Below are 18,314 nucleotides of genomic sequence, written 5' to 3'. Positions count from 1 at the left end.
ACACAGATCAGTTTTGGCCGGTCCCCCAAGCACCATCTGAAACCTCCTGGTGCATCTAATGGGATCAGGGGGCTCTGAGTTCTCACACCGCTTTTGTTGTAGAGCTCATGAGTTTTTGGAAAGTGCAAGAAAGGCAAGAGAAAAAGTTTGTATTCTAAACCCTGAGCCAAAATGTCAGGCCAGGCTTCTTGTACTGTTAATTGAAAGGAGGATAGCGTTTTGCCCAAGAGCATGTGTAAAGTAATTAATTAATTAACTTACCCTTTCCACTTGGGAAGGAATTTCTGCTTGGCGGGTCTCCTTTCTGGGAGGGTTAGGACTGGGGAAGGAGATTATACAAGACAATCAGCCAGGGGAAAAAATAGGAGAAAAGCTGTCAGACTCAACACCCAAAAAGCAAATAATCCAGTGAAGAAATGGGTGGAAGACACGAACAGACATTTTTCCAAAGAAGACATCCAGATGGCTAACAGACACATGAAAAGATGCTCAACATCACTCATCATCAGAGAAATACAAATCAAAGCCACAATGAGATACCATCTAATGAATTCTAATGGAAGGTCAGGGGGTTGATCTCTGAAATAAGGCAGCTAGTGTAGCAGAAAAGAGAAGGTTGGTTTCATGCATCACACTGAGGTGTAACCCACACTGTTCAAAGCTCCTTGTAGTGAGGCATGCATAAGAAATTTCTTCAGCTGCAGGGGTCTGTTTCAGGGCAGTGAAGGTCCGTGAACCTCCAAAGGCTGGGAAATGTGTAAATGCACCTTCTGGCTTCTGGGTCTGAGGAAGTAGCTTAAGGGACTAGGTTCCAAGTCTATACGCATCAGAGACTAGCCAAACCCTCTCTGACCTGTGTAAGCCTCCAATTCCGTATCTGAGCACCATAATGTTGAGATATAAAACATACATCATGGTTCAGAGTTGATAAAATTGCTCAGTAAAGTTTTGTAATTTAATGTAGGCCCTGCCTAGTTCTTTGTGGAGACCCTTCCAGGATATTTTATAACTTAATTGGCTTCTGAAAATGGGTTTGCTTTCTCCCCATCAAACATTTACACAGGTTATTGCAAATAAATAGAGATCCTATTGATTCTGGGGTGTTTATCTGGTATCTAACTAAGCTCTTTTATTAGTCCTAACAGTTTCCCTTTGCTATTGTTATATGATCTCATCATTTGCAAATAACAATTGTTCTGTCTCCTTTCTTTTTAATTCCATTGTGAAATACATCAAATATGTGGAGAATGGAGAGTAATGCCAACAACCCTATTCAGAGCACCTAACATTATAAAATCATAAACTAGGCTATATTTACTCCAGATTTTAAAATAGATTAAATATTACTCACTCTGTGTCACTTGGTGCGATCCTTCCCTCTCCCAAAGCATGATGATCACCATTGCTTTTTAAAAAAAATTTTTAAATGTTTATTTATTTCTAGAGAGAGAGAGCACAAGCAGGGGAGGGGCAGGGAGAGAGGGAGACACAGAATCCAAAGCAGGCTCCAGGCTCTGAGCTGTCAGCACAGAGCCCGATGAGAGGCTTAAACCCACGAACTGTGAGATCATGACCTGACCTGAAGTTGGATGCTCAACTGACTAAGCCACCCAGGTGCCCCACGATCACCATTGTTAATAAATTTGGTGTTTTATATTCATGAGTGTTTTTATATTTTTCCCATGTGTTTATATATCTACAAACATTGTACAGTATTCTTTTGTGTGGTTTAAAGTTTAGATAAATATCATACTATGTTATAAATGTAAATGTATAATTATACTATAAATTTCACAACTTGTTTTTTGTATAAATTAGGGTTGTGAAGATTCTTTGAATTGGTTAATATAGCTACATAACTCAGTTTCATTAATTTAAATCCCATTATGTAAGCATTCCATAATGTAGTTGTGTTTTATTTATTTGTTTATTTACTTTTTTTTGAGAAAGAGCACTCACACATGTGCATATGTGAGCAGGGGAGGGGCAGACGGAGAGAGAGAATCTTAAGTAGGTTCCACAGCCAGCATGGACACAGGGCTCAATCCTACGACCCTGGGATCAGGACCTGAGCCAAAATCAAGAGTCAGACACTCAACTGACTGAGCCACCCAGGCACCCCTTTGTCTCTTCATCTTTTGATGGACATTTAAATCATTCGCAGTTTTTGACTATATGTGTTCTTGTGGAAGACGTTTCTAGCTTATATACCTAGAGGTGGAATCGCTGGATGGAAGGATGTGAACACCTTCAGCCTCAGTGCCACACTGGTCTCCACGAGGCTTGTACAAAGTACACTTCCCACTGAGCAGGATGAGTGCACCTGTTTCTCTACAACTGGGCTCACTCTCGGTTTGTGGGATTGAGGAGGGTGATGTGGTCTCTCTCTGTCATTTAATTGGCATTTTCTAGTCCTGATGAGTTTGAGTATCTTTTCCTGTATTTCTTGGCTCTTCAGGTTTCTTCTTCTGCACCTGTTCATGGGCTCCGTTTATTTCATTCATTGGATAATGATTTTCATATTAATTTGCATGATATCTGAGTCCCTTCAAGCTGCCATAGCAAAATACCACAGACTGGGTGGCTTATAAACAACAGAAATTTATTTCTTCCACTTCTGGAGGCTGGAAGTTCAAGGGGAAGGCACAGGCAGATTCTGTGTCTGGTGAGGGTCCTCTTCCTGGTTCCTAGATGGCTGTCTCCTTGCTGTGTGCTCATAAGGAGAAACGCAGGAGGGAGCTTCCTGGGGCCCCTTTTACAAAGGCACTAATCCCCTTCAGGACTCTCATGACCTAATTCCTCCCAGAGGCCCTACCTCTTAATACCATCACATTGAGGATTAGGTTTCAACATACAGATTTTGGGGGGACCCACACACTCAGTCTACAGCTCATGAGTTCTTTACATTTATTTGTAAAAACCAATTGTCAACTGTATGTTTGAAATTTTTCTGTGTTTTTAAAAAAATAAGTATTTTATTTATTATCGAACAGTTTTAGTTTCACAGAAAAATTGCAAAGATAGTGCAGAGTTTCCATATACCCAACCCCTTGTTTGTTCTGTTATAATATCTTATATTACCATGGCACACGGGTTACGATTAATAAAGCAATATCAGTAAGTAAAGTCCATGCTTTCCTGGGATTTCCTTTTACCCACTGTTCTCTGTCTGCTCCAGGATCCATCCAGGACACTACATCCTAGTTAGCGGTCAGTCATGCCTCCTTGGGTTCCTCTTGGCTGTGACATTTTGCGATTTGCTTTTTAACTTTTGCATAAACAGTCCTTTCTTGGGCAGAGATTTTGTATTCTACCACCAGGTTTGCCACTTACCTTTAAGATTTGTGCCTTTTGGCTCTAATTTAAGAAATCCTTCCTGTGGGAAGTCCTAAAGTCATTTTCTGTTTGTTTCTCTAAGTTTGAAAGCTTCTTTTCACACTCCAGCCCTTAATTTGCCTGGAGGTGGTCTCCATCTATCAGAGAAATCATTTGATTTTTCTCCCATAGGAATAACCAGTTGTTTCTACATTTATGAAATTGCCCATCTCTCACCTGTTGCTATGTAGTAACACTTTTGTCTTAAGTGACTTTTCCGTATATATGTAACTGTATTTCTCGGCTTTCCGTTTGGGTCCATGGTTCTAATTTATCTCTTCCTTTACCACGCTGACGTTATTGCCGGAACTTCATTGTTTTGTTGTGTTTCCAGGTTCTTCCACCTCGTTCTTAACATTTTTATTGGCTGATTTTGCCCCGGTGCTGTTCCAGATGAGTTTTAGGATCAAGTTCTAAAATTCCATTAACAACAGCTGGTTGGGATTTTGATTGGAGTGACATAGAAGGTCTAGATTTATCGGGGGATATCTTTACAAAGTAGAATCTTCCAATCATTGAATACTGCATTTCGGTTTACTTAGTCATTGTTTTATGCCCTTCAATATTGGTTTAAAATATTCTCTATAAAGATCTCACAGGGCATGTGGGTGGCTCAGTCGGTTAAGTGCTGACTTCAGCTCAGGTTATGGTCTCGTGGTTTGTGAGTTCGAGTCCGCATCGAGCTCTCTGCTCAGTGCAGAGCCTGCTTTGCATCCTCTGTCTCCCTTTCTCTGTGCTCCTCCTGCTCTCTCTCTCTCTCTCAAAAATAAATAAACATTACAAAAAATCTCGTATGTATTTTGTGAGGCTTATTACTGATGCTTTATTGTTCCTGCTGCTATTGTGAGTGGGACCTTTACCCTCTCTTTTTCTCCTCCTCCTCCCTCTTCTCTCCTCCTTCTCTTCTCTTGCCCCTTCTTCACCTTTTTCCTTTATACATGATTTTTTTTTTTGATCTAACACATTGACACAACTCTATTCATTTTGATAACTTCTTGGTAGATTTGCTTGGTTCTTGTATGTGGCAAACACATTGACAAAAATTAATGATAATTTTATCTCTTCCTTTCTTCTCCCTATAATTATGTTCTCTTTTCGTTGTGTTGTGCTCAGTGATGGATAGGAGCAGGACTAATGGGTATCTTGACATCAGTGGGTGCTTTTGGTATCTCATCCTTAAATATGATATCTGCTGTATGTTTTGAATCTTAGCCTTTAGAAAGTTAAGAAAAATCTCTGCTGTTTTGATTATGCCGAGCTTCTTTTTTGTCAAAAAAGTATATTGAGTCTGTCAAATGTTTTTCTGCATCTACTATGATAATTATAAGGTTTTCTCCTTGGACCTACTCATATGATACGTTAAAATAATAGTTTTTCGGGGCGCCTGGGTGGCGCAGTCGGTTAAGCGTCTGACTTCAGCCAGGTCACGATCTCGCGGTCCGTGAGTTCGAGCCCCGCATCAGGCTCTGGGCTGATGGCTCAGAGCCTGGAGCCTGTTTCCGATTCTGTGTCTCCCTCTCTCTCTGCCCCTCCCCCGTTTATGATCTGTCTCTCTCTGTCCCAAAAATAAATAAACGTTGAAAAAAAAAATAAAAAAAAAATAATAGTTTTTCTGGTTTTCAACCATACTTGATTCCTGGGATGTGTATTACTAATTCATTGTTAATTTGTTTCATGGCAATAGATTGACAAATTTGATTTGCTAAAGTACTATTTAGGATTTTTAAACCTGTTCATAAGATGGTATATATTTTCCTTATACTTTTCCATTTGCCTTTGGTATCAAGTTTATTACCACCCCCCCCCCCCCCACACACACACACTTTTTCTTCTAAAACAAATTGCATAAGGTAGTGGTAGTTGATTCCTTGAGGGTTTGGTAAAGATAGCCTCTCTAACCATATCAGCTTGCCATTAATTGACGTAACAGATTTTGATTAACAATTCATTTTTAAATGGCATTAATATATTCAGATATGCTCATTTTTCTTTTGGAAAATTATTTCTTTTAAGCTTTAATTATATTGTCACAAAGTTCTTCACAACATTGTCTTATGATATATACATTTTTATTAGATTTGTAACAATAAATTCTTCCTTTTTACTACTAATACTACCCATTTGCGCTTTTAGTCTGTTTTTACAATCAGTCTTACTGGAGTTTTGCATATTTTGTATTTAAATAATAATATTTTTTCTCATATTTCTTTCTTTATGTCTTAGTTTCTTTTTCGTATTTCTTGATATGTTTTAAAAAGTGAGCGAATTTAATTAGGAACATTTCACTCCAATTTTGCTTCAGCAGCATCAACTTCTTACATCTATTTTATATTTTCCCATAGTATTTACTCTTCATCTCAAAATTATTTAGAAGTGTATTTAGAAGTGTCAAAACATAATTTATATATATTTATGTTTTGGCCAGATAATGCAATCTGTATGCCATAGGGCTTTCTTTTCTTAAAGTTCTGTTGTGAGGTGCATACACATTTGTATTGGTTTAGTCTTATTGGTGAATTGATGCCTTTATCATTATGTAATATACCCCTTATTCCCTGATAATATTCCTTGCTCTAAGTTTACTTTATCTGATATTATCTGAATCTCCAGGATTCTTCTGATTGGTATTTACTGTTTCCATTTTTTTCTTTCATTATGTTTTTGGAGTTAAGTAGGTTCCTTATAGATAGCATATAGTCCCACTTTTTCTATCATATTGTTAGCTGTTTTCTCTATTCTCTTTTTTTTTTTTACTGTTTCCTGCTCTGTTTTATATTATTTTCATAATTCTGTTTTACCTTCACTACTAGCTTATTATTTATTCCTCTTTTAAAAAAATTGAGTGGTTGCCTTGAGCTTACAATATATATCTTTCATTAATCACTATCTTCAAATAATATATTAACTTCACACGTCATGTGAGAGCTTTTCAATAGAACACTGTCATTTTCTGTCATGTTTTATGCTACTGTCATGCAGTTTACTTTTACATATGTTAGGGCGCACAATATTTTGTGAGAGAGAGGGAGAGAGAGACGGAGGGAGAGAATGAGAACATGTGAACTGGGGAGCATACAGGGAGAGGGAGAGAGAGAGAGAGAGAGAGAGAGAGAGAGAGAGAGACCATGTGATTGGGGGAGGGGCAGAGAGAGAGGGGGAGAGAGAATCTTAAGCAAGCTCCAGCTGTCAGCACAGAGTCCAGCGTGGGGCTCAGTCTTATGAACTGTGAGCTCATGACCTGAGCCACGATCAAGAGTTGGGAGCTGAACCGATGGGAGTCACCCAGGTGCCCCCCTATATGCTACTTTTGTCATTCCATTTAAGATTTTATTCCCAAATGCTATACACATGCTAGGATCTTTGTAAAAGAGACAGGATGAGTTCTTGCGATTTCAGCACTTGGTTGGCCTTGAGTGTGAAAGAAGTGGAAGCAAGGAGATTGGGTTTACTGGCAGATTCACTGAAGCATAAGTATGTGTTTTTAGAGACTATTTGGTTGACATTGGCACCAGTATTTCCTTCCATAAATATCTTCCTATTCTCCGTGAAAGCATATTTTCATAATGTGGAGAAGTAAGATGACCATATCCTAGGCCATATCTTTTATTTCCTCTCAGGCAACACACAGTTAAGGCCCTTCTCATTTATAGAACCATATGGAGCTGGGAAGAAACACCTCCTCCATACCCCTGTTTTAAAGATTTTTAAATGCAAGCTTAGAGAGGAAAAAAGACTTGCCCGAGACCTCTTGGTGATTAAGCTCTGAAAGTTGGGACCCTACTCTTCATTTTCCGGAGAATGGTATCAGAGGTGGGGAAAAAGCCTGATGACTACATTTGGGGAATTTGGGAAGTTCTATAGAGAGTTCAGGCGGCATTTTCAGTTTCCTCCATTCTTTAAGCAAACTAGGTCCAAGCATATATTTTCTGAAGCCAACGATTCCCTTGTTTACACTCTGCTTTACATCAGATTAGGACCTGACATGAGATAATGTGTGAGAGACTAGAATTCCAGTTCCTTTCTTGACCATTCTGTTTCATTTTACTGTACCTGGAAGGCTTATGATATAATAGGATATATGTGCAGAAGCTTTGGAGAACTGTGCCCATTGTTTATATTCTCCCTGAAATATTCTCCCTGAAAAGTGCCCTCTTTGAAATATCTTATGACATACCTCTATCTTGATGATTATCACACTAAATTTTAATGATTAGTTTCCTTGTTTATCTCTTTAATTAGACTGAGTTTCTTGAGGATGCCATCAGGTAAAACACGTGACTAAATTGATACAATTTTGGGCACAGTTTAGATCCTTTGGTAGACTAACCATTGACATAAAGTGTTTGTAGTAATAATTCTGCCATGGACTCTGGATTGCCAACGGATCCTGTTTTCTTACAGGACAAGTTCCATAAGATACTTGCGCAAACTTTCCTTTCGGCCTTTTAACTCTCCTTTATGAAGAATCTTGGACCAGTTCAGGATATAAATTAGAGATAGGGGATGATTTATATAAAGACTCATAAAATATGCCATGGCCCTTTCTCCTTTTATCTCTTTCTTTATAACTTTGGCTTTTTATAACTTACTTGGAGATACATTTTAAGGTCTGCTTGCGTCAGGCCCATTATGATTTATGGCTCTGCTCCCTCACCCACCCTCGCCAGAACATTAAAATATATCTGAAGGCCACATCAGTAGCCTATTACTATATTAAAGAGAAGGATATATTAAGAAAGGCAAAGACCTGAGACAGGCTCCAGGAATAGCTTTCCTGAGTAAACATATCCAGCATACGAATCACATTAATTTTGAAATCAAAGGCATCTTCCTGTAACAAAAGGCTTACCGATTCATTTCTCTGTGGAAACCTGAAGAGTTCAGTGATAGCCTTTGGAGGCCCCTGTTTAAAAGTCTGTAGCACATCTGACCCTATGAAACATTGTACAAAGTAATTTGGCCTCTGCCTCTGGTGATTCTGGTTCAAGTGGTCTAGGCATATAGGAGACAGCATCTTTCACAGCAGTCTTCTGTTGTGTTCTGTTGCAAGAGGTCCGGGGACCTCTCTTTGAGAAGCTCACGCTCAGGCCTTCTTACTGGGTGGGGGTCGTTTTGCAGAAGCTAGCGACAGGTGAATCTAGATTAGGGCTGTTAGCAAAATACAATATAGCGTGAAGGAAAAGGGGAACTGGTCATCATACGTGGTCATGGACTGAATTATGTGGTGGCCCTGAAGGGGAACAATGAGTCTCAGCAGCCTGTGCTACCTCTGTCACTGTGATTCCCACTGTATTGTGTGTTGTCTGTTTGCTTGGCTTGTTCTCCAATTAGACTTGAAGGCAGGGACCATGTCTTTCCTCTCTGTATTCGTAGCACCTAATACCATGCTAAGTTGAGTTTTGCTGAAGACTGAGTGTATAAATACATGAATAGACAAATGAACGAATGGGTTGTAATTCTCCACAAATCACATCCAAGGCTTCTAGCCTACATGTTTGACTGAGCTTGGGAAAGGCCCAGCAGAGGAAGAAGTTAGTTCATGTATGTCAGTCCACGTTTTTGAATGTAAGATTGTTTTTTCCTAGTAAGGAGTTGGACTAGAGCAATACTTCCAAATGTGGCTGCATCTCAGAGTCACGTAGATGCTTCCCCCTTATTAGTTGTTTCATTTTTAAGTGACAAGTGTGTATATGTGTGGTATAAAGGAAGGATTGACATTATCTCATTCCTGACCCCCACTGCACCTCCCTAGGGCCAACCACACCTACCAGTTTCTTGTGCAACTTTTTGGATATATTCTATGCGTCAGAGGTGATGTACCATATCTTTTCTTATGGGAATGCTCACATGCTAGAGACACTATATTGCACTTGATTTTTTTTTTCAGTTAACAATATACCTTGAAGATTATTCCATATTAAGACATACAGATCTACCTAATAACTGCCACGTGTGATTCCACTGTGTGCTATCTGTTTATCTGTCTACCTACCTACCTACATACCCATCATCCTTCTAGTAATCAATTCTTATAAGAAATGTTATGGGGCTCCTGGGTGGTTCAGTCCGTTAAGCGTCCGACTGCAGCTCAGGTCATGATCTCACAGTTTGTGGGTTTGAGCCCCGCATCGAGCTCTGTGCTGACAGCTCAGAGCCTGGAGCCTGCTTCAGATTCTGTGTCTCCCTCTCTGCCCCTTCCCTGCTCATGCTCCGTGTCTCAAAAGTAAATAAATGTTAAAAACAATTTTTTTAAAAAAAAAGAAATGTTGCAGGGTGGCTGGGTGGCTCAGTCGCTTAAGCGTCTGACTGTTGATTTTGGCTGAGGTCATGATCTCATGGTTGTGAGATTGAGCCCCAAGTTGGGCTCCACAATGAGCATGCAGCCTGATTAAGAGTTTCTCTCTCCCTCTGCCCCTCCCCCGACTCATGCTCATGTTCTCTCTCTCTCTCTCTCTCTCTCAAAAAGAAAAAAAAAGATGTTGCAATGAGCATCAGTGAATGCTTCTCTTTGAATGTATGAGCAGGTATAGGTAGGATAAATTATTTCTCTTTCTTTCTTTCTTTCTCTCATTTTAATTTATTGTCAAGTTAGTTAACATATAGTGTATACAGTGTGCTCTTGGTTTTGGGGGTAGATTCCAGTGATTCATCACCTAAATACAACACCCAGTGCTCGTCCCAACAAGTGCCCTCCTCAATGCCCATCACCCATTTTCCCCTCACCCCTGCCCACCCCCCCATCAACCCTCAGTTTGTTCTCTGCATTCAAGAGTCTCTTACGGTATTATGCCAAGTGAAATAAGTCAGTCAGGGAAAGACAGATATCATATGTTTTCACCCATATGTGGAACTTGAGAAACTTAATGGAGGGCCATTGAGGGAAGGGAACGGGAAAAACTAGTTTCAAAAGGAGAGGGAGGCAAACCGTAGGATAAATTCTTCAAGGCGGGATTTCTAGGTCAAAGCGATTACACACTTAAAATTTTGCAAAACTGCTCCCCAAGGAGGCTGCACCAATTATATTCTACCAACCGTGTGGATGAGAGTGCCTGTCCCTCCAGATCTTGGTTGGGGAAATCTTTAAAATGAAGACGCTCAGTTCCTCCCAAATCTATTGCTTCCAAACCTACTAAGACCAGCTGAGGGAACTGCATGTTCTTAAAGCTCCGCTTAGAGTGACATTTTATCAATATTTTCATTTCACACTATCCCACATGTCAATGAGTCTGATGCATAATGTCCGTGACCGTATTGGGAATCACCAGGTGCTGTAGAAGATCCTGTATCTACCGGGTGTAGGCACCAGCTTCCTCACTCCTGCTGCCCTCCCGCCTTTATAAACACCAGCTAAGGAACAGGGACTAGTCTAGGTCAAAAATAATGTTTTAGTCCTTTTTAAAAAAAGTTCTAAATGTTTCTTTATTTAGAATAACATTAGTCAAGTAAAAAAAAACCTACCAGGACAAATCAGGAGAAGGGAGAGGGAGAGACCGTAGTAAAAAGGAAAAGCTTTATATTATTTTAGTACATTTAAAGGCATTTTTTCCTTACTTTCTGAACATAGGGCCAGCATTTTCATTTTACTCTGGACCCCACAAATTATGTAACCAGCCATTGTTAACAAGCCTTCCAATGATTCTGATATACGGGCAGGATTGAGAGCCACTGAAGCAAGTGATCTTTTTTTTTTTTAATTTTATTTTTTTTTTTTAAATTTTTTTTTTCAACGTTTATTTATTTTTGGGACAGAGAGAGACAGAGCATGAACGGGGGAGGGGCAGAGAGAGAGGGAGACACAGAATCGGAAACAGGCTCCAGGCTCTGAGCCATCAGCCCAGAGCCCGACGCGGGGCTCGAACTCACGGACCGCGAGATCGTGACCTGGCTGAAGTCGGACGCTTAACCGACTGCGCCACCCAGGCGCCCCATAATTTTAATTTTATTTAATTAAAAAAAATTTAATGTTTATTTTTGAGAGAGACAGATGCGAGTGGGGGAATGGCAGAGGGAGACACAGAATCCAAAGCAAGCTCCAGGCTCCTAGCTGTCAGCACAGAGCCCGATGCGGGGCTCAAACTCAGGAATGGTGAGATCATGACCTGAGCTGAAGTCGGTCACTTAACTGACACTCAACCTACTGAGCCACCCAGGTGCCCCAAATGATCTTTAAAAAAAATTATTATTATTTAAATTCAAGTTAGTTAACATACAATGTAGTCTTGGTTTCAGGAGTAGAACCCAGTGATTCTCCTACATATAAGATCCGTATGCTGAAAAGTACAGAAAGCTTATGAAATAAATTGAAGAAGACACAAAGAAATGGAAAAACACTCCATGTTTCAGCACCTTTGGTTTGAAGTTCTCCATTTTCTGCCTTTCTGTGCTTTTGATTTTGGTCTCAAGTCTTCTTTCTGCCTGGTTGAATCACTCAGGGGCTAATGTCTTTCCCACAGGTTCACAAAGATGTACTTTAAACATGTACTCTTTGAGGACACATTCTTTGATGAGTGCTATTTTCAAGATGTTACATCTACTGATACCTATTTCAAAAACTGCACCATTGAATCAACCACCTTCTACAACACAGGTAAGGACATGGGTGGTGTGGGTGCGCTGGGTCAAGGGTCTTGGACTAGTCTTATCTAAGACACGATAGTCTCAGTCATAAGCTTTAGGGGTCGGTAGCAAGGTATTTACAGATGTGACTACTGAGTCTCACTCAGGTTGGAAAAATGGGTTCTCACCCTAGGTGTGGCATGGATTAGTTGCACAGTCTTTGCCGATGCATTTATTTTGTCTGCATGTTTTATGGCACGTGAAGCAAAAAACAAAAGTTTGGGTGAGTGCTCTAGTCTCGAGGAGACTGATGATATGTGCTACAGGTCCTCAGCAGGAACAAAATATAACACAGATGAGGGGTGCGTGGGAGGCTCAGTGGGTTGAGTGTCCTGCTCTTGATTTCGCCTCAGGTCATGATCTCACAGTTCATGAAATTAAGCCCTTTACATTCTGACAGCCTGCTTGGGATTCTCTTTCTCCCTCTCTCTCTGCCCCCTCCCCCTGCTCACACATGCGCGCGCTCTCTCTCTCTCTCTCTCTCTCTCTCTCAAAATGAATGGATAAAGAAGATGTGATATGTACAGACACACACACACACACACACACACACACACACACACACACACACACTGGAATATTACTCAGTGATTAAAAAGAATGAAATCTTGCCATTTGCAACAACATGGATGGAACTGGAAGGTATTATGCTAAGTGAAATAAGTCAGTCAGAAAAAGACAGATATCGTATATTTTCACTCATTTGTGGAATTTGAGAAACTTAACAGGTGATCATAGGGAAAGGGAAGGAAAAATAAGATAAAAACAGAGAGGGAGGCAAACCACAAGAAATTCTTTTTTTTTTTTTTCCAACGTTTTTTATTTATTTTTGGGACAGAGAGAGACAAAGCATGAACGGGGGAAGGGCAGAGAGAGAGGGAGACACAGAATCGGAAACAGGCTCCAGGCTCCGAGCCATCAGCCCAGAGCCCGACGCGGGGCTCGAACTCACGGACCGTGAGATCGTGACCTGGCTGAAGTCGGACGCTTAACCGACTTCGCCACCCAGGCGCCCCAGAAATTCTTAAATACAGAGAACAAACTGAGGGTTCATGGGGGCGGGAGGCTTGGGGGGGGGTGGGGAAAATGGGTGTTGGGCATTAAGGAGGGCAGTTGTTAGGATGAGCATTGGTGTTGTATGTAAGTGATGAATCACAGGAACCTACTCCCAAAGCCAAGACTATACCATATATATCGTATGTTAGCTAACTTGACAATGAAGTATTTTAAAAAATGTAATTTTACTTGATTCTTTTACTTTTTTTAATGTGGCTACTAGAACATTTAAATTTATGTAAGTTGTTCACATCATATTACTATTGAACCGTGCTAGCAAATACAGTTGTAATTACGTATATGAGAAATTATACATGTGTAAAGAACATCTGGAATTGTCTTTAATATTAACTGACAGAGGCTTTGTTAAATAAAACAAGATACATCAAAACAATAATTAAAAAAAAATAAACAACATTAAAAAATAAGGCACAGATGAAAACCCAGGGTTCCAGGAAGGCTGCATTTTACGTACACGGGGTGCTCTTGAAGACCTCGCAGAATTTGAATCTTGCAAAATTCAAGAGTCATGTTCTCACAATAATGAAGGAAAAGGAAAAATTGTATGTTTTCAAGGTTTGTGCATGAAGTAAGATGATAAGAATATTTTAAAATCGCACCATTTCAGATTTCTGTGATTAAAAAAAAGTTCACAAAATCCCACCAGGCCACCTCTCCTTGTTACTTTTACTACATCATACGTTAACATACCAGGTCAAGTTGGGATGTAGGGAAACTACCTGAGTTTTACCAGGGGCTCCACCTACATTGTCTCCAGTGAGAAATGCACGATTATTCCCATCTTATAGCCAAGGAAACCCAGGATTACTCATCTTGCCCAAGGCCACAGGGAGCTTGGATTTATTCCTTAGTTGTTTGGCTCTGAAGTCTGTCATCTTGTCACTGAACTCCATGCATCATGCCATATCAGTGCATTCTCCCTGGCATCAGCACCAGGGTTTATGCAAGAACATCTTTTTCTTCTATCAGGTCAGCCTCAAAAGGTTCAATGTCTGGCCTCCAAATATCCCTCAGTCTCTAAATAATCCATTATGAGATTTACCTTCCTAAATTATTTTTTTAGCCTGAACTTAAAAAAAAATGAGAGCTATACATTTCCTATTCGTCATTAAAACCTGACGAATCTTTTAGTTTCTTCTTTCTTTTTTTTTTTTTTTTAATTTTTTTTTTCAACGTTTATTTATTTTTGGGACAGAGAGAGACAGAGCATGAACGGGCGAGGGGCAGAGAGAGAGGGAGACACAGAATCGGAGACAGGCTCCAGGCTCTGAGCCATCAGCCCAGAGCCCGACGCGGGGCTCGAACTCACGGACCGCGAGATCGTGACCTGGCTGAAGTCGGACGCTTAACCGACTGCGCCACCCAGGCGCCCCTAGTTTCTTCTTTCAAGAAGAAAGTTTTTTAAGTTTATTTATTTGTTTTGAGAGAAGGAGAGACAGAGAGAGAGAGAGAGAGAGAGAGAGCATGAGCACAATCAGGGGAGCAGCAGAGAGAGAGAGGGAAAGAGAGAGAATCCCAAGCAGGCTCTGCCCTGTCAGCACAGCGCCCAATGCGGGGCTCGAGCTCACGAACCGTGAGATCATGACCTGAGTTGAAACCAAGAGTTGGACACTTAATCAACTGAACCACAATGCGCCCCTCTTCTTTCAAGCTTTAATGTTGCCTCCTTGTTTGCATACTCTTACATGGGGATTTCTGAGAACACCTGTAGTCATGAAATGTCAGTGGGCTGGGAAGTGATGGAGATAATCAGGTGTAATTTTCTAATTTTGTAGGAGGGAGTTTGGGAAGGTTAAAGAGGGTCAACAGCAGAGCCGGCTCCCGAAAGGCAGGTTTCCTGAGAGCCCACGTAGGCCATCTTTCTGCAAGAACAGTTGGTGGTAGAAGGTGCCGGAAGACTTGGGAACTAGTTTTAAAGCAAATGGTTTATACTTTTTAAAGACTTTATGTTTTTGGACATGATTTAGGTTTACAATGAAATTGGAAAGAAGGTACAGAGATTTCCATGTAACTCCTGCCCCCTCCCCCTCCCCGATTATCAACATCCCCCTACTAGAGGGGTGCATTTGTTACCATTGATGAACCTGTACTGGTATATCAGGATCATCTCAAGTCCAGAGTTGACGGTAGGGATCACTCTTGATGTTGAGCATTTTATGGGCTTGGACAAATGGATGATGGCATATGTTCATCATTACCATGCCATATAGAGTATTTTTACTCACCTAAAAATCCTCTGTGCTCTCCATAATCACCACCTCCTGCTTCCCATCCTGGACACCACTGAGCAGATGGTTTTTCTTTTGAAGAATGTTCAGGTTTCTGCGTGGGCTCTGGACCTAATTCTCTCTCTTTTTAAAATTTTTTTTAATGTTTATTTATTTTTGAGAGAGAGAGAGAGAGAAGACGAGCTGGGGAGGGGCAGAGAGAGAGAGAGGCACAGAATCCGAAGCAGCCTCCAGGCTCTGAGCTGTCAGCACAGAGCCCGACATGGGGCTTGAACTCACGGACCACGAGATCATGACCTGAGCCAAAGTCGGATACTTAACCAACTGAGCCACCCAGGTGTCCCTGGACGGAATACTCTTGTCTTCTGCTCCCGATAAGCTGGTAGCCTTGGACCTTGGTGTCATCTCATTGATAGAAACAGGCTGTTCTGTAGCCTGAGAGATGACATATTCAGGCATGTCTCTCAGTGAGTGTTCCTTACATTTTCCTTATAGGAAGTTGAAGCCGTCCTTACATTTTTAGAGTTTCCTCTCTTCATTCATACCTGGCCACATGTCGCCTTGACTTTGAGACTGTCTGATTGCCAGAGGCTTGTGGCAGTCTGCCCATGGAAGGGGCGTGACTTCATCCCTTCCTCTGCCCCATCTCTCCCCAGCCCCCTGTCCACTTGCCACGAACCAAAGGTTTCCTTCTCTCCCCAGACCTCTACGAGCATAAGTTCATCAACTGCCGGTTTATCAACAGCACTTTTCTGAAGCAGAAAGAAGGCTGCCACATGGACTTTGAGCAAGATAATGACTTCCTGATTTACCTCGTCAGCTTCCTTGGCAGTCTGTCTGTGTTGCCTGGGAACATCATTTCTGCTCTGCTCATGGACAAAGTTGGAAGACTCAAGATGATCGGTGAGTAGTCAGGCATGCTGCCTCTCCTCCAGTAGGTAAGGGCGGTGGCTTTCAAGCGTAATAAAGAAGCAGAGTTTTTTTCTTTTTCTTGAAGAAATCTCCCACCGGAAACCAAACAGATGAGACGGCATCTGCTGGTGTAGGAGCCAAGGGGGCAGGCATGTTTCCAAAACCCCAGGACTCCACGGAGGTAGTTTGAGACCCACGGTCCAGGTCAGGGAGTCCTCTTTAATTTCCTGACTGAGCAATTCTTTGACAGTCATGGCATTAGCACTTCAGTAAGGATATTAAATATATCCGCTCTACCCACTGTGTATGATTATTGTCAGAAAAATATATAAAGTGCTCTTAGATGAACATCGATTCATTTGTAGGCCTTAAAATAAATTGCATTACTTATTATTTAGTAGTGTTAACACTTGGGCTTTGGAGATGAACAGAATTGTGTTGGAGTCCTCCTGAGGCTTATTTGACTTTGGAAATGCTCCTTTATTTCTCCAGGCCTCAGTTTCCTTATCGGTAACTGTAACTGGCTGGCACATCGTGTCGCCAGAGGATCTCACAGTGCTTGGTGCACAGATGGTCCTTAAAAATGGTGGCAGCATTCACGTACTTTGCTTCACTGCACCAGGATCCCCAGAAGTTTGCTACAGAAACAATAACCAAAAAGTACACACCCAGGGCCAGGAAAAACATACATTAGAATATATATATTGTCAGCCCAGGGTGGGGACCAGAACAACACACAGATTCACATGTCGTGAAGGGTCTGCTCTAGGGTTGCAGCTGATCAGGAAAATTAATACCAGCTCCCTAGCAGTGGAGTTCAAAGGCAAAGAAAATAAGTCACGTCGTTTTGTGAGAGAAGAACAAATCAATCAGGTAGATCTTCGCAAGGGAATCTTTTCCTGATGTTGGGCTCATATTGAATATTGTTGTTATAGAGGAGCATAGATATTTGGAAGGGTAAGCACAAGACATGGCTGTGATTTCAGCTTTTTCTTTTTTAAGTTTATCTATTTTGAGAGAGAGACAGCAGGAGTTGGGGAGGGACAGAGAGAGACAGAGAGAGAGAGAGAGAGAGAGAGAGAGAATCCCAAGCAGGCTCTGCACTGTCAGCTCAGAGCCCGATGTCAGTTGAACTCATGAACCATGAGATCATGGCCTGAGCCCACACTGACAGTTAGATGCTTGACCGACTGAGCCCCCCAGGCGCCCCAGCATGAGTTCAGCTTTTTAAGTGTGTGGTGAGGATAGGGTCATCTCTAGGCATGGAAGATTGAGCTGTCTCCTGTGTACTGGTCAGACCCGAGTTCCCTGAGGGAAGGACAGTGTTTGCTAACTCCGGCAATGCCCAAGCTTTTCTGAGGAAGGGGCTACACCATGCATAAGACCAGTGGCTGGGAGTCAGGTGACCATCTTGGCCAACATTCTCTTTATGAGTCTGCACACCTTCCTTTCCTTCTCCGAGCTTATATTACACAGTTGTTAAAGTACTACCTCTGTTTGCTCCAATGAGATAAGGCACGTGAGCATAGGCATGTGACATTTCTGCCCTTCTGCCACTGGCCTCTTGAGTCCCAGGCTGAATAGTGAATCCTGAGGTTGAGGCCTGGGGTAGCCCGGGACATCTTTGGGAAGGCAGGGCCTGTGAGGAATGGGGTGGGTGCCCATATGCAGGGGCGTGGCTCACTGCCCAGAGCAGGCACATGTTCCCCAATGGAGACAGCGGGAAGGTTGGGCCCCGGGGAGAAGGCAGGACAGCGAGAGAGCAGAGCAGACATCCCCTTCACCGCTACTGAAGCTCTCCTTAGCACTGTGAATGTACCCCAGGTCAAAACTGATTTCTGGCATGCTCCCCAAATTGGATAACCGGAACTAATATTTCTCATTCTTTATGTTCTACACTTTTTTAAAAAAAAATTTATTTAAAAAAAATTTTTATTAAACGTTTATTTATTTTTGAGAGATAGAGAGAGGGTGCAAACAGGGGAGGGGCAGAGAGAAAAAGGGAGACACAGAATTCGAGTCAGACTCCAGGCTCTGAGCTGTCAGCACAGAGCCCGGTGCGGGGCTCGAACCCATGAACCACGAGATCATGACCTGGGCGGAAGT

At 41.7% G+C, this 18,314-nt stretch overlaps 1 protein-coding gene across 1 annotated transcript in view; it reads left to right on the top strand.

Moving 5' to 3' along the window:
* The window catches only part of SV2B (synaptic vesicle glycoprotein 2B), a 188,643-nt gene that overhangs the window by 162,184 nt on the left and 8,145 nt on the right, over positions 1 to 18,314 (top strand). Inside the window, exons 10-11 of the mRNA XM_086711486.1 lie at positions 11,829 to 11,962; positions 15,999 to 16,199. Coding sequence (XP_086567612.1) covers positions 11,829 to 11,962; positions 15,999 to 16,199 — 335 coding nt within the window. The remainder of the gene's footprint in view (positions 1 to 11,828; positions 11,963 to 15,998; positions 16,200 to 18,314) is intronic.

Source organism: Puma concolor, chromosome B3 (genome assembly GCF_028749965.1).
Source record: "Puma concolor isolate L17-30 chromosome B3, mPumCon1.1.hap2, whole genome shotgun sequence".
NCBI classification, from domain to species: domain Eukaryota; kingdom Metazoa; phylum Chordata; class Mammalia; order Carnivora; family Felidae; genus Puma; species Puma concolor.
Note: the sequence above shows the minus strand (reverse complement) of the source record. Positions and strands in the feature narration are given on the sequence as shown.